Source organism: Capra hircus, chromosome 8 (genome assembly GCF_001704415.2).
Source record: "Capra hircus breed San Clemente chromosome 8, ASM170441v1, whole genome shotgun sequence".
Classification (NCBI taxonomy): domain Eukaryota; kingdom Metazoa; phylum Chordata; class Mammalia; order Artiodactyla; family Bovidae; genus Capra; species Capra hircus.
Genome location: NC_030815.1, coordinates 72,357,995 through 72,381,346, shown reverse-complemented (window position 1 = coordinate 72,381,346; position 23,352 = coordinate 72,357,995). Strand labels below are relative to the sequence as shown.

The window sequence follows — 23,352 nt, the reverse complement described above, 5'->3', positions numbered from 1 at the left end:
TTCAGAATAGACACTGTGCTGGACCTATCCACTAGGCACCGTCCATTCCATCTTCCCACCTCCTATTTCTGCCTGAGGCTAGTCAAGCATTCTGTTCCACTGGTTTCACTCCATTTCACGAGCGCTACCTAAGGAAAAGGACTTAGATACACCATCAGCAGAGAAGAGTCACTCAGCAGATTAGCGTCTTCCAAGCACCCGCTCATCAGCCTAGAGGTTTATTCCCTAGAGATACTTGCATGCTCCATCAATGCTCGTATTAAGAATGTATTTGGTAATGGTGAACCATAAGGTCTTAGGGCAAGAAAAGTGGTGGCACAGTCTTATAGAAATAGGCCTAGACTCACAGTGTTTCTGGGATTCATACAGGTTGATGAATGGCTCTGAAAAACTTCGCTTCATTGCTATATAGTATCTATCCCATTGTATGGATGTACCAGGATTTGTTCATCCATTTTACTGTCAATGAACAACCAGATAGGGGAATGCTCTGCCAATCCAACTGTTAGGACTCCACACTTACACAAAGGGTCTGGGTTCAATCCCTGGTCAGGAAACTAAGATCCCACAAGCCAAAGCGGCACAGCCAAAAACAAAACAGAAAACAAAACAACAGCCCCCAAACCAGATGGGTTGTTTGTGGTTCTGAGACATCATAAGCAACTGTGCTGTGTACATTCTCATATGCCTCCTGGTATCCAGGTACAGCTGCTTATCTGAGGTGTAAAACTAGAGTATATTTTTGGGTTATCAGGAATGACCACTTTCGACCATATCAGATACTACCTAAATGTTATCCAAAGTTGTTCCAATTTACATCTCCATCAGAAGTATGTAAGAATTCATGATCCTCTAATTGGCAGTCTCCAAATTTAGGGTAGATTACCTTTGGGAAAAGATTAGGACTGTAACATTTAAAAAAGAAAAGAATGACAAAAAAAAAACACCTAAATTTTGCTACAAATATATATTTTCAGATCCAAGTCCATTACTTATGAGTTCAGGCAAAGTATTAGGTAAGGCATTACAGAAAAACTTGAATGAACTTTTTGGCCAGCCTAATATTTAACTTAGGTTTCTTAACTCAGAATTCTGATCAGCAAATTGAGATTAATGATAACAACATGGGTGTCCTCCTGTGCTAGGATGTCCATGGGTAAAATGAGACAGCTGTGAAAGCCCGGTGCAGGGTCCATACCTGCAGAGACTTCCCTCTCCCTTTTCTAAAACAAATCTATTCTCACCCTCCATATGATCCAGCAACAGAATGATCCCATATAAATCGAGCTGCTCTAGTTTCGAAAAAATTCATAAAGTAATGAAAGCACCTACAGGCTCTGTTTGTGACAAAGTCCAGTGGCTTTTGACCTTTGGAGTCTGAACACCCCTCCAAAGGCTAAGGAATACCTTTGGTCAGTCTCTGTGTAAAAGGAGAACAGATACCTTCCTGATCAGCAAATGGCCTCATGGAGTTGATGGTTTACTCATGTTCCTCAGCTGCTTCTTTCTCAGACTAAATTGAACTGGTCCTTTATCATTCCCATCATATTAGAAGCAAGCAGAGAAACAACAACGCTTACGATCTGCTGCTAGGAATACCCTGTCTTTTCATATATGCACAAGGTTGCCCTGTCTGTCCCCTCTTCCTACTTCCAGACTGACAGCAGGTGTGATGAGGAAACTGGGTCACAGTGAGATCAACTGACTTGTCCAAGATGAATCAGCTAGCAAGTGGCAGAGCTGGGAGCTGAACCCAGGCAACTGGCTCCAAATTCTCCAAATTCTCCTTATATATTTAAACAAAACTAAGGTTATGTTCTATGTGCTGTTAACATTTTCCTATGTCTTTGTTTTGAAATACTGAGTTGGCCCAAAAGTTCATTCATGTTTCTCTGAGGATGTTACAGTGGAACCTGAATGAACTTTTTTGGCCAACCCAGTTTTTTTTCACAGCCTCATATATTTCATAATTTAATAACATTATAGACTTTGACCTGATCCCCAACTACTGGACATCTGGATTGTTTGCCATGTTCCCCTATTATGAATAATAGGGAAACATCCTCCTACAGAAATCTTTGTGTTAATCTCTCATTGTCTATTTACGTTCACTTTCTAAGGGTCACAGTACCAGTTCAAAGGGTCTGAAAATAAATATTTAAAAATCTCTGATACACCTTCTTAATCACTTCCGATAAACATTATACTATTTAACCTTGTATCAACAATTATTTATACTTACTTTTTCCCCAACAATGGTTATATCACGGATATAGTTCTGTCATGTAAGCTCAGAATGCTTTCTGGCTGAATTTTTAAGGTGTTTGTCTTTTCCTAATTAATAGACTTTATTTTGGAGAAGGAAATGGCAACCCACTCCAGTATTCTTGCCTTGAGAATCCTAGAGAACAGGGGAGCCTGGTGGGCTGCTGTCCATAGGATCGCACAGAGTCGGACACAACTGAAGCGACTTAGCAGCAGCAGCCGCAACAGACTTTATTTTTTTGAGCAGTTTTAGGCTTGCAGAAAAAATTAAGCCCAAAGTGCAGAGAGTTCCCAAATACCCCTTCAAGGTTGCAGAGTTTCCAGTATTATTAACATCCTGCATTACTGTAGTACCTTTATTACAACTGATGAGCCAATGCTGATAAAGATCATTAACTCAAGGCTGTCGTTTAAGTTAGGCTTCACTTTGTATATTCTGTGGGTGTGGACAAATGTCCAGTGACATATATCCCTGTACCCACTAGGGTATCATTTAGTGTATAGCTTTACTGTCCTAAAAATCCCTTGTTCTTTGTCTGTTCATCCCTCCCTCTCTCCCCGAGCCCTTTGTAATCATAGATCTTTTCATGTCTTTATAGTTTCGCCTTTTTCCTGGCTTCACTTTTGGTGCATGCTTTTACTTTCCCATAAGTAATAGCTCTAAGCCTCACTCTATTGAGTCTAGACACTTGCTCAAGTTGAAATACTATCCATATTCTCTACCCAACCATGATTCACCAAAATAAATCTTTAGACCCTTTCTAAAGATCGACCACATGCTATCTGATCCTTGAGTGTCCCTTATATCTCAGCTGCTTTGTCCACCTTATCATCTCCCTAAGGCAGAGCCCCCAACTCTTCTCAAAGGTCAAAGGGACTAATCATCCACACAGCACAGGGGATACAGAATTTTTAAAGCAAGTCCCCAAAGTATCTAACCCTTGGATCACTATATTCAGCAGGATTCCTTAGAAATTACATAGGTTAAATGAATAAGGAGCTGTTATTAGCTATCAAATGCCATGATATACACAAGAGAAGTAAAAATTGCCATCAGATTTCAAGAAGGGACAAAGTGAAGCTGACTCTGAACTGTTCAGCTGATTTTACGGACATTCTGACTGCTTGAGAAAAAAATGGGGAAAGAGGAGTCTACATGGCAACAGATGCAAAGGCTAACAGGAAATCCTCCCTGCTCTTTGCCATCCTTCTTGAGCAAGAGACTGATATTTGCCTGCCAGTGTCCTTCCCTTGCTACCAACATCTCTCATACACATCATACAAAGAACAGTATTAGAGCTCTTTGCTGCCTTGAAGGAATGAAACATAAGACCTTCATATTTTATGGCTTCTGTTAGAATACATTTGCAGGTTCTACCATATTTAAAAAACACCCAAGTGTTTTCCATCCTGGTTCAAAGATAGGCAAAGAAGCCTCAGAAAAAGCTCTAGCTATCTAACAGTTCTACCTAGAACATCATGCAAAGAGTAGAATCCAGAGAGCCCAGGACCCCATCTCAGAAGACAGATGGTCCAGTCTCCTGAATTTAACAAAGGAGCCCAGGAGGACCCAACAGAAAGCCCATTCTGGTGTCATTCCAGTCACTGCACCTACCATTCTGGGTGAGCTTCGTGGAACATATGAGGGTGGCAATCTGAAAGCTGTCTTTTGTGCTGTCTTTGGCTGCTGCAAAGTTGGCTGTGTTTTTAGACGCTTGGAGCTCCTTTTCTTCCATCTCCACCTTGGTACCAGGCAAGGTCAGGTAGAATTTAGCATCTTCCATCTTCTTGTTGTCACCCTGCAAAGGAAGCATGTCAGGGACACCAGAAGAGTAGACAAAATCTCTTAGGGGCAAATAAAATAATATTTATCGTGAGCGCAGTGTATTTCTAGCATAAGAAACAAAGTTTCTATAGTAGATCCCTTCTAACTCTGAGGTGTTATGATATTTTTCAAATATCTGAGCCTAGAAATAACTTAAACATTGTATGAAAATGGAATAAGTAGTGAAGCAGAAATCACTATCCTAGTCTGTGTTAATAAATACCTAAGTAAACAGTAAGGTTGGATTTTATTTTCTTGAATGTGTCACTTGAATTGTCACAGTTATACTTCATTGGGTCCCCTGAGAAGAAAGAGTTAGCCATGGCTTCCAACACTATTTCTGAGCTCAGGAGCTATTAACGGAAATACACATCAGGCAGCTTCATCTCAGAAAGGCTATCAACTGAAAAAATCCTCCTTGACGTTGGTGGGCAAATGAGATCTTCTCAACATCTACTTTCGACTCTAAAATCTCAGCGGGAATGACAGCTCTGCAGCACTTAGATGGAAGAATAAGGACAAAACTGATACTGGAGGAAGAGGGGCCGCAGAGCACAGAAATGGTGCCTGGCTCATGCTGATATGAAAACCACATCCTGCCACACCCACCACCTGCTAACCCAGCTCAACAGTGCAATTATCAACGCTCCGCAGGGGTGATGCAAAGAACAGAAAGCCAGAGCACGACCTCTGGCTGTTCACCTCCATGATGCCATTTGCAGAAGAAGGAGGGACCATCCTTTAAAAAGAAATTTTTTTTCCCCTTGGCCATGCTGCACAGCATGTGGGATCCAAGTTCCCCAACCAGGGATCAAACCCACACCCCCTGCAGTGGAAGTGTGACTGGCAGTCCCCACTGGACCATCAGGGAAGTCCCAGGACTATCATTTATTAGACTGAAGGGGATGGGAGTCCATGAAGCTAGCGTGACCACAGTCCTCTGGGATTCGAGACTGGTTAAGTGTGAACACATGTAGCTCTAGAGAAGTTTCTGATAGTTATACACGAAGTCTAAAAGGAGTTTTCAGAATCACTTTCAGAAGGAGTACGGAAGTCCTCGGCCTCTTTCTTTAGCACCACCTTATACACCACCAGATCGTGCCTCCCGTCCTGCAGAGTGGTGCCATTTATGTTCATCAGCTTCACAAAGGACACGCCAAAGGCTCGCTCCGATTTATCTCTGGCTGAAAAGACAAGAATAAATGTCTGAGTGGGGCAGAAGGACCAGGGAGTGATGGCTATGACAGCTGATGGCACACTGCTCTGCAGTCAGGCGTTCGACCGCATGCTCATCAATTAGTTCAGTGAGCTCCAATAAGCCATATGGATTATCCATGTCACTGCCTCCCTGAAGGAAACAGTTCCTTAACTGAAATCTTCTAGTGGCCCCCACACATACCCTGCTCTTTCTATATTTATGAATGAATGACACCAGAGTTCACTCAAACATCCAATCAGAATAACGAGTATCGACACTAACCCCGCCCCCAGGCTAACCCCATATCCCAAGAGCCTCTGGACACCTCTTCTCTCGATTTCTGCTGTTCCCTCCTGAGTCCAGGCCACCCTCATCACTTCCCTGTATTCCCATAAGCTCTTCATAACAGGTCTCTCTGTCTTTAGCCCTTCACCACCCAACATCTCTCTACTCTTTGGTATGAATTTCCAAAATCAAACCTAATCAGGTCAAATGCCATGCTTCCAAACCATTCCATGGGCTATCTCACTACTGCTGTTTTACAACAGACTCAGTAGGTATGTATGTATACTCTGTATATATGTATTCATTTAGTTATATTTTGCTGTGCTGGGTCTTTGCTGCTGTGCACAGGCTTTCTCTAGCTGTGGCAAGCAGGGACTACTCTCTAGTTGTGTATGGGCGTCTCCTTGCAGCAGCTCCTCTTTCTTTAGAGCATGGGCTCTAGAGCCTGGGCTGAGTAACTGCGGTGCGTGGGCTTAGTTGCTCCTCAGCAAATAGGATCTTCCCAGACCAGCAATGAAATCCGTGACCCCGGCATTGGTAGGCAGATTCCTAGCCCTTGGACCACCAGGGAAGTACCTCGGCAAGTATTTATTGTATTTCAAGGTTTGTGGACAGCAAGGAGATCAAACCAGTCAATCCTAAAGGAAATCAATCCTGAATATTCACAGGAAGGACTGATGCTGAAGCTCCAAGACTCTGGCCATCTGATGCAAAGAGCTGACTCACTGGAAAAGACCGTGATGCTGGGAAAGACTGAGGGCAGGAGAAGGGGGTGACAGAGGATGAGATGGTTGGATGGCATCACCAACTCCATGGACAGGAGCTTGAGCAAACTCCAGGAGACAGTGAAGGACACAGAGGCGTGGTATGCTGCAGTCCATGGGGTTGCAAAGAGTCAGACACAACTTAGCCACTGAATAACAATAACAAGGTTGTGATACCATCTAAGGTTTCTGTTCCTCTCATTTTCCAAGATGCCCATGTGCCAGGAAAAGGGGTTATGTGTTTCTTGTGGCATCTGGGAAGGAGATCCAGCCTCTTGAGGAAAGAAAGGGCCTCCCTCCTGGTCTTCAGAGTTGGCCTCTGAGCTCACCATGTCCCCTACTCAGATGTCTATGGCTGGGGTGACTTGTGGCCCCTTCTCACCACAGGCACACCTCTAAGCTCTGCTAGGTCTCGTGTGTCCCCAGACTGGCTGAGCATGTATCTGTTATGAAAAGATTATACTATAGTTTGTTCATATGCTCTCCTTTTGATGGCCACTTGGGCCGTGTCCAGTTTGATTGGGGATACCATGACTAAAGCTGTTATAAATAGATACCAAATCACCACCACCACCCCACCTATACTTGCAATCCCCAATCATTATGGCACCGGGGACTGGTTTCATGGAAGATAATTTTTCTACAAACCAGGGGCAGGGGGGATGGTTTCAGGATGATTCAAATGCATTACATTTATTGTGCACTTTATTTCTATTAGTATTGCAGCAGCTCCACCTCAGATCATCAGGCATCAGACTCCAGAAGTTAGGGACTCCTGACCTACACAACACTCTTTAATGGCTCCTCCACAAGATGGTCTAAAAGAACCTTCACTTTTCCATGACCCTGCTCCAGCCGGCCTGGAATCAGACTGCCGAGGTGTCAATCTGGGTTCTTACTAGCCCTGTGACCCTGGCCAAAGTGAAAGTAAAAGTCACTCAGTCATGTCCAACTCTTTGCAACCCCACGGACTTCTCCATGGAATTCTCCAGGCCAGAATACTGGAGTAGGTAGCTGTTCCCTTCTCCAGGGAATCTTCCCAACCCAGGGATCGAACCCAGCTGAGCCACCAGGGAAGACCAAGAATACTGGAGTGCATAGCCTATCCTTTCTCCAGTGGATCTTCCCAGGAATCGAATCAGGTTCTCCTGCATTGCAAGGGGACTCTTTACCAGCTGAGCTACCAGGGAAGTCCAACCTTGGGCCTAACATCTCTGTGCCTCACTTTCCTTATGTGCAGATGTGGATAAAAGTAGTATGGATCTTATCAGACTACTGTAGATACTAAACAAGACAGTGTATAAATATAAATACCATGTGGTATTTGGTACAAACTAAGAGCTTGAGAAATGCTCCTTTAGTATAATGCAGAACTGGACGAAATTGCTAATATTTGACTATTTGCTACTGACCTATAAAACTGGCACTTTAAGATGGCTCAATTTAATATTATAATTGCTTCCACTTCAGCCTCCCTTTCCTTTTTCAAACACATTTCTCCACCATCACCCTTCGCTGGGCTAACCTCTGCTTATCTTCGAAGCTCAAACAGGATGTAGGAAATCTTAGGAGTTGTAGGAAATCCCCCAGCAGGGTTGGGTGCTAGGCTTGAATTCCATGGGGTTGCAAAGAGTTGGACATGACTGAGTGACTTTTACTTTCACTCTGCCCAGGGTCACAGGGCTAGTAAGAATCCAGATTCACACCTCAGCAGTCTGATTCCAGTCTGTTTTCATACTCATCTTTCTAACTAGGTCACAGAGACTTTTCAGAGCAGTGCCTGAGTCCTGTCTTCTATTATCTATTGAGGGCCTGGCCTGCGGTCTGGTAGGCAGACGACAGTCAAAAATTTCAGTTTGGAAGGAAGGACTGGACTTTCATGCAGTGCTGAATAAGAACAACCCTTCCAGACACATTGTGATCAATCGGAAAATAAACAACATTCTCCTTTGTTCATACTTTAGAAAAGTTAACTCATGAACTATGATCTAAAATTTGAAATAGTTCTTTCATTAAAAAAATTTGGGAAACTAGAGATTAAACACTTTTCTGGCTTTAGGATTTCTCAGAAATATGACAACATACACTGTGAATGCCTAAGAGGAAAATATAATACACAAGCATTTCCTATCTCTATCCAACTGTGAGACTCATTGTGTCAGAGAGCATCTATTAGCATCTTAGAGAACCTTAGTACTCACAGAACACATTTGGAGAAAATTCTGATACAGAATACAAATCCTGGAAACCTAGAAAAATTCACTAAAAAACATTTCCTTAGCACCAATGAATCCAGAGATAAAGATGCCAAGTATCTTGCTCCACAGACACACAAAACTGCTGTCAAACAGGATGTTTTTTTGATGAAAGATATTGTTTTGATGAAAGTATGTCACAGACCTCCTAATAAATACTTACATTCCTGAGACGACCGGTGTCGGAAGGTAAATCTTATGTGGCAGCGAGTAACTTCTTCTATAGCAATGGACACCTGCATAATTCAGAATTACGAGTTTATATCAATTCAGTCCTTGGCACGCAGAGCTCATTTTATAAAATGAGGCCCATTTTAGTATCTGGTCATAAGGCGTCATTGTGATAGAGTAAGATTTCATGGAGGACTTCCTGCAAGAGAGCTTCAGCTATTTCTCAAAACCAAGTGAAGCTCAAGAGATCATCTTTGCTATTTATCATAGATTCTGAAAGCGGAGATTCTACAAATTTCTAGTGTCTTCTCAAGTATGAAGCAGGAGACGCTTCAGAGTGAAAACATCAGTACTTGTACCTTTCGGACTACAAGCTGTACATGAATACAGTAACATGTAGGGACTATAACAGAAGGAAAGGGCTTCCCTGGTGGCTCAGTGGTAAAGAATCTGCCTGCCAAGGCAGAAGACCCAGGATCAATTCCTGGGTTGGGAAGGTTCCCATGAGAAGGAAATGGCAAGCCACTCCAGTATCCTTGCCTGGAGAAACCCATGGATGGAGGAGCCTGGCAGGCTACAGTCCATGAGGTCACAGAGTTGGACATGACTGAGCACATACACACACTGGAAGAGAAAAATAAAATACTAGAGAAAAGGAAGATTTTTATTTTTGCTGCTTGTATGTACAGAAGAGACAGGAAAACAGAGACATGGGGCAATGTACAGAGCAGAGAATTTGTGGCAAGAGTTTAATTATGGTGTGGTTATATAATGGACTATTATGTAATTATCTATCATGAATATCTACCTCAACATGAATCAGCCATAGGTATACATATATCCCCTCCCTTCCAGCTCCCTCCCCATCCCACCCCTCTAGGTTGATACAGAGCCCCTGTTTGAGTTTCCTGAGGCATACCACAAATTCCCATTGGCTATCTATTTTACCTATGATAATGTAAGTTTCCATGTTACTCTTTCCGTACATCTCATTCCGTCCTCCCCTCTCCCCATGTCTGTATGTCTATTCTCTATGTGTTTCCCCATTGCTGCCCTGTTAAGTAAGTTCTTCAGTACCATGCTTCTAGATTCTGTATATATGTGTTAGAATACGATACTTATCTTTCTCTGACTCACTTCACTCTGTATAATAGGTTCTAGGTTCATCCACCTCATCAGAACTGACTCAAATGCGTTCCTTTTTATAGCTGAGTATTATTTCATTGTACATATGTACCACAATTTCTTTATCCATTCATCTGTTGACAAACATCTAGGTTGCTTCCATATTCTAGCTATTGTAAATAGCGCTGCAATGAACAAGGGATACACGTGTCTTTTTCAATTTTGGTTTCCTCAGCGTATATGCCTAGAAGTGGGGCTGCCGGGTCATATGGTGGTTTTATTCCTAGTTTAAATTTATATGAAAAGCATGACTCCAGACATATTAAGTATGTAAAACTGTGGAGGATGGTACAGTTCAGTTGCTCAGTTGTGTCCAACTCTTTGTGACACCATGGACTGAAGCATGCCAGCCTTCCCTGTCCATCACCAGCTCCCAGAGTTTACTCAAGTTCATGTCCATGGAGTCAGTGATGCCACCCAACCATTCCATCCTCTGTTGTCCCCTTCTTCTTCCACCTTCAATCATTCCTAGCATCAGGGTCTTTTCAAATGAGTCAGTTCTTCCAATCAGGTGGCCAAAGTATTGGAGTTTCAGCTTTAGCATCAGTTCTTCCAATGAATATTCAGGACTGATTTCCTTTAGAATGGACTGGTTGGATCTCCTTGCAGTCCAGGGGACTCTCAAGTCTTCTCCAACACCACAGTTCAAAAGCATCAATTCTTCAGCGCTCAGCTTTCTTTATAGTCCAACTCTCACATCCATACATGACTACTGGAAAAACCAAAGCTTTCACTAGATGGACCTTTGTTATCAAAGTAATGTCTCTGCTTTTTAATATGCTGTCTTGGTTGGTCATAACTTTTCTTCCAAGGGGCAAGTGTCTTTTAATTTCATGGCTGCAGCCACCATCTGCAGTGATTTTGGAGCCCCCCCAAAAAAGTCTGCCACTGTTTCCCCATCTATTTGCCATGAAGGGACCAGACGCCATGATCGTAGTTTTCTGAAAGTTGAGTTTTAAGCCAAATTTTTCACTCTCATCTTTCACATTCATCAAGAGGCTCTTTAGTTCTTCTTTACTTTCTGCCCATAAGGGTGGTGTCATCTGCATATCTGAGGTTACTGATATTTCTCCCAGCAATCTTGATTCCAGCTTGTGGTTCATCCGGTCCAGCACTTTTCATAATGTACTCTGTACATAAGTTAAATCAGCAGGGTGACAATATACAGCCTTGACATACTTCTTTCCCGATTTGGAACTAATCTGTTGTTCCATGTCCAGTTCTAACTGTTACTTCCGGACCTGCATACAGATTTCTCAGAGGCAGATCAGGTGGTTTGGTCTTCCCATCTTGTTAAAAATTTTACATAGTTTGTTGTGATCCACATAGTCAAAGGCTTTGGTGTAGTCAATAAAGCGGAAGTAAATGTTTTTCTGGAACTCTCTCGCGCTTTTTCGATGATCCAGCAGATGTTGGCAATTTGATCTCTGGCTCCTCTGCCTTTTCTAAATCCAGGTTGAACATCTGGAAGTTCACAGTTCACTGCCTGGCTTGGAGAATTTTGACCATTACTTTGCTGGAATGTGAGATGAGTGCAATTGTGCAGTAGTCTGAATATAGTTTAGCATTGCCTTTCTTTGGGATTGGAATGAAAACTGACCTTTTCCAGTCCTGTGGCCACTGCTGAGTTTTCCAAATTTGCTGGCAGGTTGAGTGCAGCACTTTGACAGCATCATCTTTTAGGATTTGAAATAGCTCAACTGGAACTCCATCACCTCCACTAGCTTTATAGTGATGCTTCCCCTAAGGCCCACTTGACTTTGCATTCCAGGATGTCTGGCTCTAGGTGAATGATCACACCATCGTGGTTATCTGGGTTATGAAGATCTTTTTTGTACAGTTCGTCTGTGTATTCTTGCCACCTCTTAATATCTTCTGTTTCTGTTAGGTCCATACCATTTCTGTCCTTTACTGTGCCCATCTTTGTGCATTTATTATGCCTCCAACCATTGTGGAGGATGGTTACTTCTGAATTAAGATACAAGGGCAATTATTTTTTAGTTTTATGTGAAGAGTTTTTAAGACTCTGACAATCAGAAAGAGTCAATGTGGATAAGCAACAAAGTCCCATTGTACAGCACAAGGAACTATATTCAGTATCCTGATCTCAGCCATAATGCAAAAGAATATTCAAAAGAATGTGCGTGTGTATGTATGTGTGTATGCATATGTATGTACGTGTGTGCGTGTACGTGTGCGTGTGTGTGTGCAGGTGAGCTTCTCTGGTGGCTCAGTAGTAAAGGATCCTCCTGCAAATGCAGGAGATGTGGTTCGATCTCTGGGTCAGAAGGATCCCCTGGAGACAGAAATGGCAACTCACTCCAGTATTCTTGCCTGGGAAATTCCACGGACAGAGAAGCCTGGCGGACTACAGTCCACGGGGTAACAAAGAGTTGGATATGACTTAGAGACTAAACAAAAGCAAAGACTAGAAATTTATGAATAATGGAATTGCTTTGCTGTACAGCCAAAATTAATACAACACTGTAAATAAACTGTACCTCAATTATAAAATATAAAAAAGAAAGAGCTAATGGAGCCTGGGGTTCAGAAAAAGTGGGCTCTAGTGTAGACTCTGACACAGAGCAGCTAGAGGAACATGGTTGCTTCACTTCTCTGAGTGTCAGTTACCTCTTTAGAAAAAGAGCTACTGTTGGGACTTCCCTTGTGGTCCAGTGGTTAAGACTTTGCCTTCCAATGCAGGTGGTGCCCAGGTTGGATCCTTGGGGGAACTAAGATCCCCCATGCTGCTCAGTGTGGTGAACAATTAACAAAAAAGAAAGAAAAATGGCTACTGCAACTCAGACCATTTCAGTTGCAGAGCTATTGCAGGGCTCACATGAGCTGACTGATCTCAAGAGCACTCTGGAATCTGAGAAACATGTAATTAAATTGAAAAGGGGTCCAGCAAACTTGGTTAGAGACCAAGAAGGAAAGAAATGTTAGGAAACTGCTCACAAAAGTGTGAAATTTCCCATTTGGTGCTAGACCATCTTGGCAGCCTCTTACATCATTACAACCACAAGTTTTTCTCCAAATTTCAACACGTTGACAAACTAGAACATTATTTAAGATTTCTGAAGTTTCTGAAAGAGAAATGCTCTTGTAAAGAATTATGATGATCAGTTCATTTCTTAATGCACACCACAGGCAACCTATGTAGAACTTCGGGATAAAGGAGGAATCACTGGTGGGTAAAAGGGTTATTTGTGGAGATGTGTTTGGACCTAAAGTCTGTCAAACAGAGTGAAGTAAGTCAGAAAAACAAATATAGTATATTGATGCATGTATGCGGCACCTAGAAAAATGATACAGATGAACCTAGTTGAGGGTAGGAATAGAGACACAGACGTAGGAACAGATGTGTGGACAAAGCGGGTGGGATGAATCAGGAGATTGAGATTGACATATATACACTGTGTAAAACAGATAGCTAGTGGGAAGCTGCTGCATGGCACAAGGAACTCAGCTGAAGGCTCTGGGATGACCTAGAGGGGTGGGATGGGGAAGTGGGGTGGGAAGAAGGGTCAAGGGCAGGAGTATATGTATACATATAGCTGATTCACTTCATTGTGCAGCAGAAACTAACACAACATTGTAAAGCAACTATATCCTAAGTTAAAAAAAGAAGAAAGGAATCTAAAAGAGGTTTCATATATGACAAGTTACTGACAGCACATTCTCACCTTGACGGTCTCATACCAACAGGGCTGCTTGACTTGATAATACACCACTGATTTGTACTCAGAAATGCCTTCATATCCAGCACCAGGATGAATTGCTTTCTTTGGATGGAAAGAAAAAATTAGGAGGTGATAATATTATCTAGACACTCAGGGTACTCCACATGGCTAGCGCACATCTTACACTGGCATCCATAAGTTGATTACCTCTGGGGTGAAGAGTGAGATGACTTTCTAAGAAGATGTGGTACACGTATACAATGGAATACTACCCATCCATAAAAAGGAATGAAATAATGCCATTTGCATCAACATGGATGAACCTTAGTATTGTCATACTACGTGGTAAAGTCAGTCAGAATGTGGAATCTAAAGTATGACGGACATGAACTTATTTACAAAATGCAAACAGACTCACGGACACAGAAAACAAACTGCTGGTTTCCAAAGGGGAAGGATGAGGAATGGGATACTTAGGAACTTGAGATGAAAAGATACACACTACTCTATATAAAATAGGTAACGAGGACCTACTGTACACAGGGAACTATATGGAATATGTTGTAAAAACCCACATGTGAAAAGAATCTAAAAAAGAATATACATAGATGATCGACAGATAATGCTGTATAGATAGATACTTCGCTGTATACCTGAGAGGAACACAACACTGTAAAGCAACCATATGTCAATAAAAGAAATTAATTTAAAACAACTGAGTTTTGGGCTTCCCCAGTGGCTCATTGGTAAAGAATCTGCCTGCCAATGCAGGAGACACAGGTTTGGTCCCTGATCTGGGAGGATCACACATGCCACAAAGCAACTAAGCCAGGCACCACAACTCTTAAGCCTGTGCTCTAGAGTCTGCAAGCCGCAGCTACTAAGCCCATGCGCTACAACTACTAAAGCCTGCATGCCCTAGAGCCTGTGCTCCGCAACATGAGAAGTCACTGCGATGAGAAGCCTGCACACCCCAACTGGAGAGTAGCCCCCACACACCACAAACTAGAGAAAAGCCCAGCAAAGCCAAAAATAAATAAATCAATTAAATTATACATTAAAAAAAAAGTGAGTTTCTAGCACTTTGAGGGTCCAAGTATCTCAATGCGTAGTTGCTAAGGCACCCAGTACCAGCTTAACATTCCTCTTTGCTGGAACTTTTACTCTCTCTTCCATTCCAACCATACACTGTCCTTCCTTCCTTTCTTCTTTCCTCTTTCAGGGAATGGAGGTCTAGTGAGGGTGACCCAGAGCTAAGCACGCTGCAGACATAAAGCCGTGTGAGGTCCTGTCTACACACTTGTTTTAAGGACTTGGTACGTAGGTGTGATGTGTCCACTCGAACTTAGGGTTGTGGCTCTTCCTAGAAAGGAACCACTTAGTTCAGTAGAGTCAGGCCTCCGTGGGGGTACTTCCAAGCCAGTTAGCAAAGCAATGAAGATGTGTACTTGAACTCTTGGGGCAAAAGGGCTCTTCTAACAGCACAAAGAAATCACCACGGCATTCTGCTTCTCCCTCTATGCAGAGGACAACTTATCTTAAACAACTGATTCCTTCGAAGATGAGCACATCCCCAGGGAAGTGGTGGATGGTGTACTCTGCTGTGCCCCAACCACGATGCACTCAGTGAATGGAATGGACTCCCCAGCAGATAACTATGGCACACTCAAGAAGAGCCAGAGGTCACTTGAGACAGTAAAAGCCTGCCATGACCATCCCTTGCCTATCCTCCTCCATGAAGTCAGAATCAAGATTTAACTTCTGTTAGAGGAACAATGGACCAGAAGTCAGGACACCTGTGTCTGTTTCCTGCATCACCTCTAGGTCCCGTGCTTCCCTGAGAGAATACCGAATCCTCTCTGGGCTGCAGTCTGATGATCCCTAAAACTAAAAAGCATGGTAGTTGACCTCGAACCAAGAGCCCTTCCACTGTAACAGCTCAAAGCAGTACATCTCCACTGGTTCAGCTCACCCAGGTGGAGGACCTGTGTCCTCCAGATCGAAAGGAGGACCTTATCAGATTGAAAGTGTCTAAATTACTTGAAAATGATTAAGAACCTCTACATCAGGGGCTTCCCTGGCGGCTCAGTGGTAAAGAATCCACCTACCAACGTAGGAGACATGCGTTTGATCCCTGATCTGGGAAGATCGTGTATGCCTTGGCACAAAGTAAGCCCATGCACCTTAACTATTAGGCCCAGGAGCTGCAACTACTGAGTCCATGTGCCTCAACTACTGAAGCCCAAGAGCCCGTGCTCTGCAACGAGAAGCCACTGCAATGAGAAGCCTGCACACTGCAAGAAAGGGTAGCCCCCACTCACTGCAACTAGAGAAAGCCTGTGTGCAGCAATGAAGACCCAGTGCAGCCAAAAATAAATCAATAAAGAAAAAAGAGAGAGAGAATCGCTACATTTGAAATGTACACCTGAAATCCTGGTGGCTTGAGGTCTTTCTCAGCACAGAAGAAATAATAAAATTAAGAATCTATGTGAATTTATTAATAAAATTGGTAACTGCTAATCACAAATTTAATGGGCTTCCTACTTTTTTCTTGTGAAACACCAAATCCACTCTACAGTGAAGAACAATTAACATCAGGCCTGAAGTCCTGTAAAGGAGTGTGTTGATGGCAGTGGGACTACTGGGAACATCACTAACCTCCAAGAGCCTGCCCTCCTCGTCATGTACAGACATGGTCACCTCCACGTTCTTTGGTGTCTTCTTTTTCCCCTTGTCAAACTCCCCATGGATCAGGGTGACATAAATATCATTCCGAACATCTCCTGCAACACAACAAACCATCCTGTGAGTGGTGCTACCTGGAGTCATTTTAAAATTTCAGAGTGTAATAAGATGTAAATTATATGTAAAATATAAAATGCTCTGACTTTGTAATAAATTATTTACATAGGAGTTTTAATATGTATTGTTCCCAATAGCTTACCTCATTTTACCTCTCCATACATAGCACAGTGTCTGTGAAGTACAGTTTAGTGCTATTTGTTGTATACATGAAACTTATATAATATAGTACAACTATACCACAATAAAAACATATGAGCAATGATTTATCCATAAGGATATTCAGTGCGGTAGCATTTGTTACTGTGAAAACTTTGACACATCTTCAGTTTCCAACCACAGAAAGGGTTGAATAAATTAAGGTACAGTGAAATGAAATAATACTCATTTACTCCTTTAAAAAACAGACTGAGCACAGACTCTATTCTGAAGCATTGTGCTAGGTGTTTGGGAGACAACGGTCAGCCATACATGTACCAGCCTTGCTCACAAGCAGCTTATAGTCTGGTGGGTGAGAGAAGCATTCTCAGACCATCATCTGATGAGATGCATCATTATAAAGTCAGGATCAATGGAGGGTGTGGGAATCTACCCTTTGGGCTGATACTGGAGGAATGAGAGTAGGAGGGAGAGCACATAGCATGTGCAAAGGCCCAGAGGTAGCATATCCATGATGCTTTCAAGTGAAGGAAATCTGGTATGAGATGAGGTTATGGAGAAAGACATAAGCCTGCCTGAGGCCAACAGAAAAATTTGTATCTTCATCCTAAATATAAACAGAAGTCATTGACATGTTTTTAGAACAGAAGGAATATGACAATATCAGAAAAGCATTTATAACCGACCATTCATGCTACCGTGTGGAGAATGAGGTAGAAAGAACAGGAACAGGGAAACCAGTTAGGAAGACATGGCAGTTGTCCAGGGAACTGATGACAGTAGCTACAATTTAGGGAGTTACAGCTGGATAAAGAAGGGGGTGGAGTTGAGAGGCTTTCAAAGGGAAAACTGATGGATCTTCTCCCTCAATTCTGTGTGAGGTGAAGAAAAGGAGGTGTCAAGGGTGATTTCCAGGTTTCTTGTCTATGCAAGTGGATGGATGAGGGGCTGTGTTCTGAGATAAAAACACAATAAAATAGTCAGGCCCAGATGCTTAGGATGGCAAGTTCCAGGTGCAGATTTTCAGTTAAGAAATAAAGAGAATGATCCAATTGAGGGTGGGAAGAGAAGGTCCTCTTGGTACATAGGTGTGATGTGTCCACTCAAACTTAAGGTTGTGGCTCTTCCTAGAGGTCCTCTTCCCACCTCTGATTAAAGGAAGGATCTTAGAACTAGATATTTGGATTTATCTGGTCCCATCACTTCATGGGGAATAGATGGGGAAACAGTGGAAACAGTGTCAGACTTTATTTTTTTGGGCTCCAAAAGCACTGCAGATGGTGATCGAAGCCATGAAATTAAAAGACACTTACTCCTTGGAAGAAAAGTTATGACCAAGCTAGATAGCATATTCAAAGGCAGAGACAGTACTTTGCCAACAAAGGTCCATCTAGTCAAGGCTATGGTTTTTCCTGTGGTCATGCATGGATGTGAGAGTTGAACTGTGAAGAAGGCTGAACGCCAAAGTATTGATGCTTTTAAACTGTGGTGTTGGAGAAGACTCTTGAGAGTCCCCTGGACTGCAAGGAGATCCAACCAGTCCATTCTGAAGGAGATCAGCCCTGAGATTTCTTTGGAGGGAATGATGCTAAAGCTGAAACTCCAGTACTTTCGCCACCTCATGTGAACAGGTGACTCATTGGAAAAGACTCTGATGCTGGGAGGGATTGGGGGCAGGAGGAGGGGATGACAGAGGATGAGGTGGCTGGATGGCATCACTGACTTGATGGGACGTGAGTCTGAGTGAACTCTGGGAGTTGGTGATGGACAGGGAGGCCTGGCGTGCTAAGATTCATGGGGTCGCAAAGAGTCGGACACAACTGAGCAACCGAACTGACCGACTGAACACACAGAAGCAAAATGAATGGATAAGGACTTCTCTGGTAGTGCAGAGCTCCCAATGCAGACAGTCCGGTTCAATCACTGGTCAGGTAACTAGGTCCCATATGCCACAACTAGGAGTTCACATGCTGCAACTAAGACCCAGCACAGCTAAGTAAATAAATATGAAAAAAAGGAGTGGATGAGATCACCTAGGGAGAGAAGAGACTGCAGAAGGAAAGAGAGTGGACCTGTTAAAAGACTGAACTGTGTCCCCCTCCCTCAAATTCACATGTTAAAGAGGTGACTAATGTAAAAGGGGGTCATACGGTGAGCCCTCATTCAATACACCTTTACAAGACTAGGACACAGCTAACACACAGGCCAAGGGGTGACAGTGTGAGGATATAGTAAGGAGGCAGCAACCAGTAAACCAAAAAGGGGATTCTGAAGAAACAACCCTACAGATACTTTGATTTTTTACTTCCAGCCTTCAGAACTGTAAGAACTATACTTTCATTTTTTATATTTTATTGTTTGGCTACACCACGTGGCATACGGGACCTTAGTTTCCTAACCAGGGATCAACTCCTCACCTGCTGCTTTGGACGCACAGCCACTGGACCTCCAAGGAAGTCCCATATACTTCCACTGTTTAAGCCACGTAGCCTGTGGTTCTTTGTCACAGCAGCCCAAGCAAACTAAGACAGGGCATAAGGACCAAATACTGAGGAACTCCAAAATTTAAAGGTGAGGTCGAAGATGGTAAGTTGGCAAACGAATCCCGGAAGAGATGCCAGGGGAAGAAAAAAAGGAGAAGAGTGTGGAGTCACCAACAACGTGTGGTAACGTCCCAAAAGAGGGAGTGAGCAACTGTGTCATATGCTAGCCAGAGACGATCATCAGGCTAAGAATATCCACTGGACTTAGAGACACTAAAATCTTTAGTGAGTAGTGACAGCCATTCTGGACAGAGAGAGACTGCCAGGTGAGAAAACAGACAGGATATAATTGCTTCTAAGAATTTAGCTACGAGGGAAAGTGCAGTAGAGGGAAGAATTAAAGAAGAATCTGGAGCCTGTTCAAATGGTGACAAAAAGGACCACAGTGAGGGATGTTGGCCCAGATCTGTTTCTCAAACCTGGCCAATTACCAGAATCCCCAGGAGAACCCGATAAAGGTCCACACAGTCAAAACTATGATGTTTCCAGTAGTCATGTATGGATATAAGAGGTGGACCATAAAGAAGGCTCAGTGCTGAAGAACTGATGCTTTCAAATTGTGGTGCTGGAGAAGACTCTTGAGAGTCCCTTGGACAGCAAGGAAATCAACCTTGAATATTCACTGGAAGGACTGATGCTGAAGCTCCAATACTCTGGCCATCTGATGCAAAGAGACAACTCATTGGAAAAGACCCTGATGCTGAGAAAGACTGAGGGCAGAGAAGGGGGCGACAGAGGATGAGATAGCATCACCAGCTCAATGGACATGAGTCTGAGCAAACTCCAGGAGATAGTGAAGGACAGAGAAGCCTGATGTGCTTCCATCCATGGGATTGCAAAGACTTGGAACAAGACTCAGCAGCTAAACAACAACCTGGAGAACCTGGGTCTTACAAACTGAATCAGAGTCTGGAAAAGTCTGGGAATCTGTATTTTAATATTACCCAGGTAATCCTGATTGGCTGAACCAAAGACTTACATTTGAGTCCATCATTCTGGATGATTTTTAAAGTCTATTATAGCCCTGGCAGTTCATGAACCAATAATATTAAGTAGAAGGACTCTTTCCAGAGAGATTTCAAAGGTAAATTCACTTTGTCCAAAGAAAAAACTCATCTATTTCATTTTTTTTAGGTTTCAGTCTTGCTGAAGCAATCAAACGGCCATCAGTTACAGGAAGAACACCAACACTTATTTTTATAAACAGCAAGAAGTCAAACATTTTCCAAGAATGTTGATGAAAATGTATTAGGGTAAAACAGCTCTGTAAAGGATGAAGCAGATGAAAACTACAATTTGTGAGCAAAGAAGAAGATGATCTCCATTTTAGAACTCTTTCATTTGTTCATTCCACAAATATTCTTTTAATATTCACTATGTACACAAATGCGTGAGGCCATCAAATTGTTTTGTGCGTGCATGCTCAGCCTCAGTCACGTTCAACTATTAGCGAACCAATGGACTGTAGCCCACAAGGCTCCTCTGTCCATGGGATTTGCCAGGCAAGAATACTGGAGAGGGTTGATAGTTCCTCCTCCAGGGGACATTCCCCACCCAGGGATTGAACTGCATCTCCTGCACTAGCAGGCGGATTCTTTCCACTGAGGCACCAGGGAAGCCTATCAAATTATTACCGCTCCTTAATTTCACCAAGGACAAACAAGAGCTTCAATTAGTTTAAAAGAACCTGGGGACTTCCTTTGTGGTCCAGTGGTTAAAAATCTGTGCTTCTATTGCAGAGGGCACAGGTTCAATCCCTGGTCAGGGAACTAAGATCCCACATGCTCTGCAGGGCAGCTAAATTAAATAAACAAATAAAAATTTTAAAAACCTGAATTTTTATGCAATAGATAACAGTTTGGTTTTCAAGAATTTTTCAACATGTCAAAGATTGTTTATTCATATTTTTTCTAATGAATATACAACATATTTGTGTTTTAATATTTATATTTTATATAATACACATATATAAAGTTCCTCAAAGGGATGATGTTCTTTTATCACTACAATGATCAAGGAAGTAAATGGATCAAATTAGTGAATTCCCTAGAATACATATCCAGATCACTATCACATGGTGGCAAAAAAGATGAAACTACAGTAGAAAACTGCAAAACATTTACATTCCTATCACCACAAGTAAGGGGAGAGCCCAGAACACAGCTGGAGCTAAAGCCAATGGAGCAGAAGGTCCAGCTGAGTCTGAGCTGAGTGGGCACCTTGCTGGCGTTTCCTGTCAAGGAGCCCACTTGGTGATGTCATCATGAGAAGAGGCACGTGCAGATGAAGCAAGTAATTCTCAGGGCAGAGAACCTGTGTAATTTGTGCTACTTAATGGGTGGCCTAGGAAGTATTTCAGAAGGACTTGTGCAGAACACAAAGGAAGAGAAACAAAGAAAATTTTAAGTTACTTTTAAAAGCGCTCTCTTGGGCTTGCATACTGGGTAGTTGCTAAGAAACTGCAACTGTGAATGATGAAATTTGATCCATGTTGCCTCGAGGGTCCCATTAGACACTCCAGTGGTCACTGCAGCACTATTTACAACAGCCAGGACATGGAAACAACCTAAATGTCCATCAACAGAGGAGTGGATAAAGACGATGTGGTTCATATACACAATGGAATACTACTCAGCCATAAAAAGGGAAAAAATTGGGTCATCTGTTGAGACATGGATGGACCCAGAGACTGTCATATACAGTGAAGTAAACCAGAAACACAAAAATCATATTCATACATATTTGTGGAATTGGAAAAAACTGTTATATATAATCCTATTTATAAAGCAGAAATAGACACCTAGACATAGAGAAAAAACGTATGGACACCCAGAGGGGAAAGGGGCTGGGATGAACTGAGAGATGGACGTTGATGTGTATACACTGTTTGTGCGCACGTGTGTTAAGTCGCTCAGTCATGTCCTACTCTGCGACCCCACGAACTGTAGCCCACTATACTCCTCTGTTCATGGGATTCTCTAGGCAAGCATTATCCATACTATGTGTAACAGATAACTAATAAGAACCTACGTATAGCACAGGAATCTCTATTCATTGCTCTGTGGTGATCTAAATGGGAAGGAAATCCAAAAAAGAGTGGATATATGTATAATAGCAAAGAGTCGGACACGACTGAGTGACTGAATTGAACTGATAGCTGATTCACTTTGCTGTACAGTGGAAATTAACACAACATTGTAAAGCAACTACACTTGAATAAAAAAACACTTTTTGAAAGTGATGGCTATGTGGAAGAGAGTCCTAGAGGATGCATAACAGGTGAATCAAGCAAAGCATTTACCTGGAAGGATTATCTCAGGAAAGCCCATCTTCCGTGCGATAGCTGTGGATCGGTCAATCAAGTGTGAAAAATTTTTCTGAACTTGTGTGAGATCTCCTGGCAATAGCTTCAAGGACACCCAAAGTCCTTTAAAGAAAAAAAAGACAAATTTTTAGCTCTTTGTTATGATCTATATAATTAGTGCACACTCAAACGTTAAGAAAAATATATGCTTGGTATTATTATGCAGATACATTATTGTAAAGACATCAATTCTCCCCCAGTTAACTTAGAATTTTAATGACACTCCCAACAAAAGCATAGCAGGATTTCTTTGAGAATTTGACAGAGAGGTAAACAGATGTTTGCTCTGGAGGGTAGAGGGAAGATGGTCCCTATCAGACACCAAAATACTATGAAGTTATAATAATGACTGATATTAGTAGTAAAGATATATAAATCAATGAAATCAAGTACTATCATATACAGCTATTAAGCATACAGCAAAAGAGATATAACAAATGAAACAATGGATCAATTCCATAAATGCACTGGAATATTCTATTCCACTCAGAGCAGAATCAATCTAACCTCTCACCACACATTTTCATTAAAATAAATTCCTAATGTAAAAGATAATAGGAAAACAGATCAGAAATTTAAAAAATAAGTGTACAGCTTTCTGAACCATTTTTCCAAGTAATGAAACAAATGAAGAAATCACAAAAGCAAAATAATTATCTATAAAAGCTGAAACTTCGATATTCATAAAAAAACAAAAGGTATAGTTCATATACCATACACTACATACAACTACAAAAGGCATGGTGAAATACTTATAAGAAATTATGAGTTTATACTCACTTGATGAAAAATGTTCAGATCACAAATAAACAAAACATAAATACACAATTCACCAGGAAATACAAGAAGTTTA

At 42.1% G+C, this 23,352-nt stretch overlaps 1 protein-coding gene across 1 annotated transcript in view; it reads right to left on the bottom strand.

Annotated features, from left to right (window-relative positions):
- The window catches only part of DOCK5 (dedicator of cytokinesis 5), a 274,029-nt gene that overhangs the window by 94,243 nt on the left and 156,434 nt on the right, over positions 1 to 23,352 (bottom strand). Inside the window, exons 13-18 of the mRNA XM_018052344.1 lie at positions 22,437 to 22,562; positions 16,290 to 16,414; positions 13,635 to 13,733; positions 8,756 to 8,828; positions 5,171 to 5,274; positions 3,881 to 4,064 (exon numbers count right to left, since the gene is read on the bottom strand). Of these exons, the coding sequence (XP_017907833.1) occupies positions 3,881 to 4,064; positions 5,171 to 5,274; positions 8,756 to 8,828; positions 13,635 to 13,733; positions 16,290 to 16,414; positions 22,437 to 22,562 (711 nt within the window). The remainder of the gene's footprint in view (positions 1 to 3,880; positions 4,065 to 5,170; positions 5,275 to 8,755; positions 8,829 to 13,634; positions 13,734 to 16,289; positions 16,415 to 22,436; positions 22,563 to 23,352) is intronic.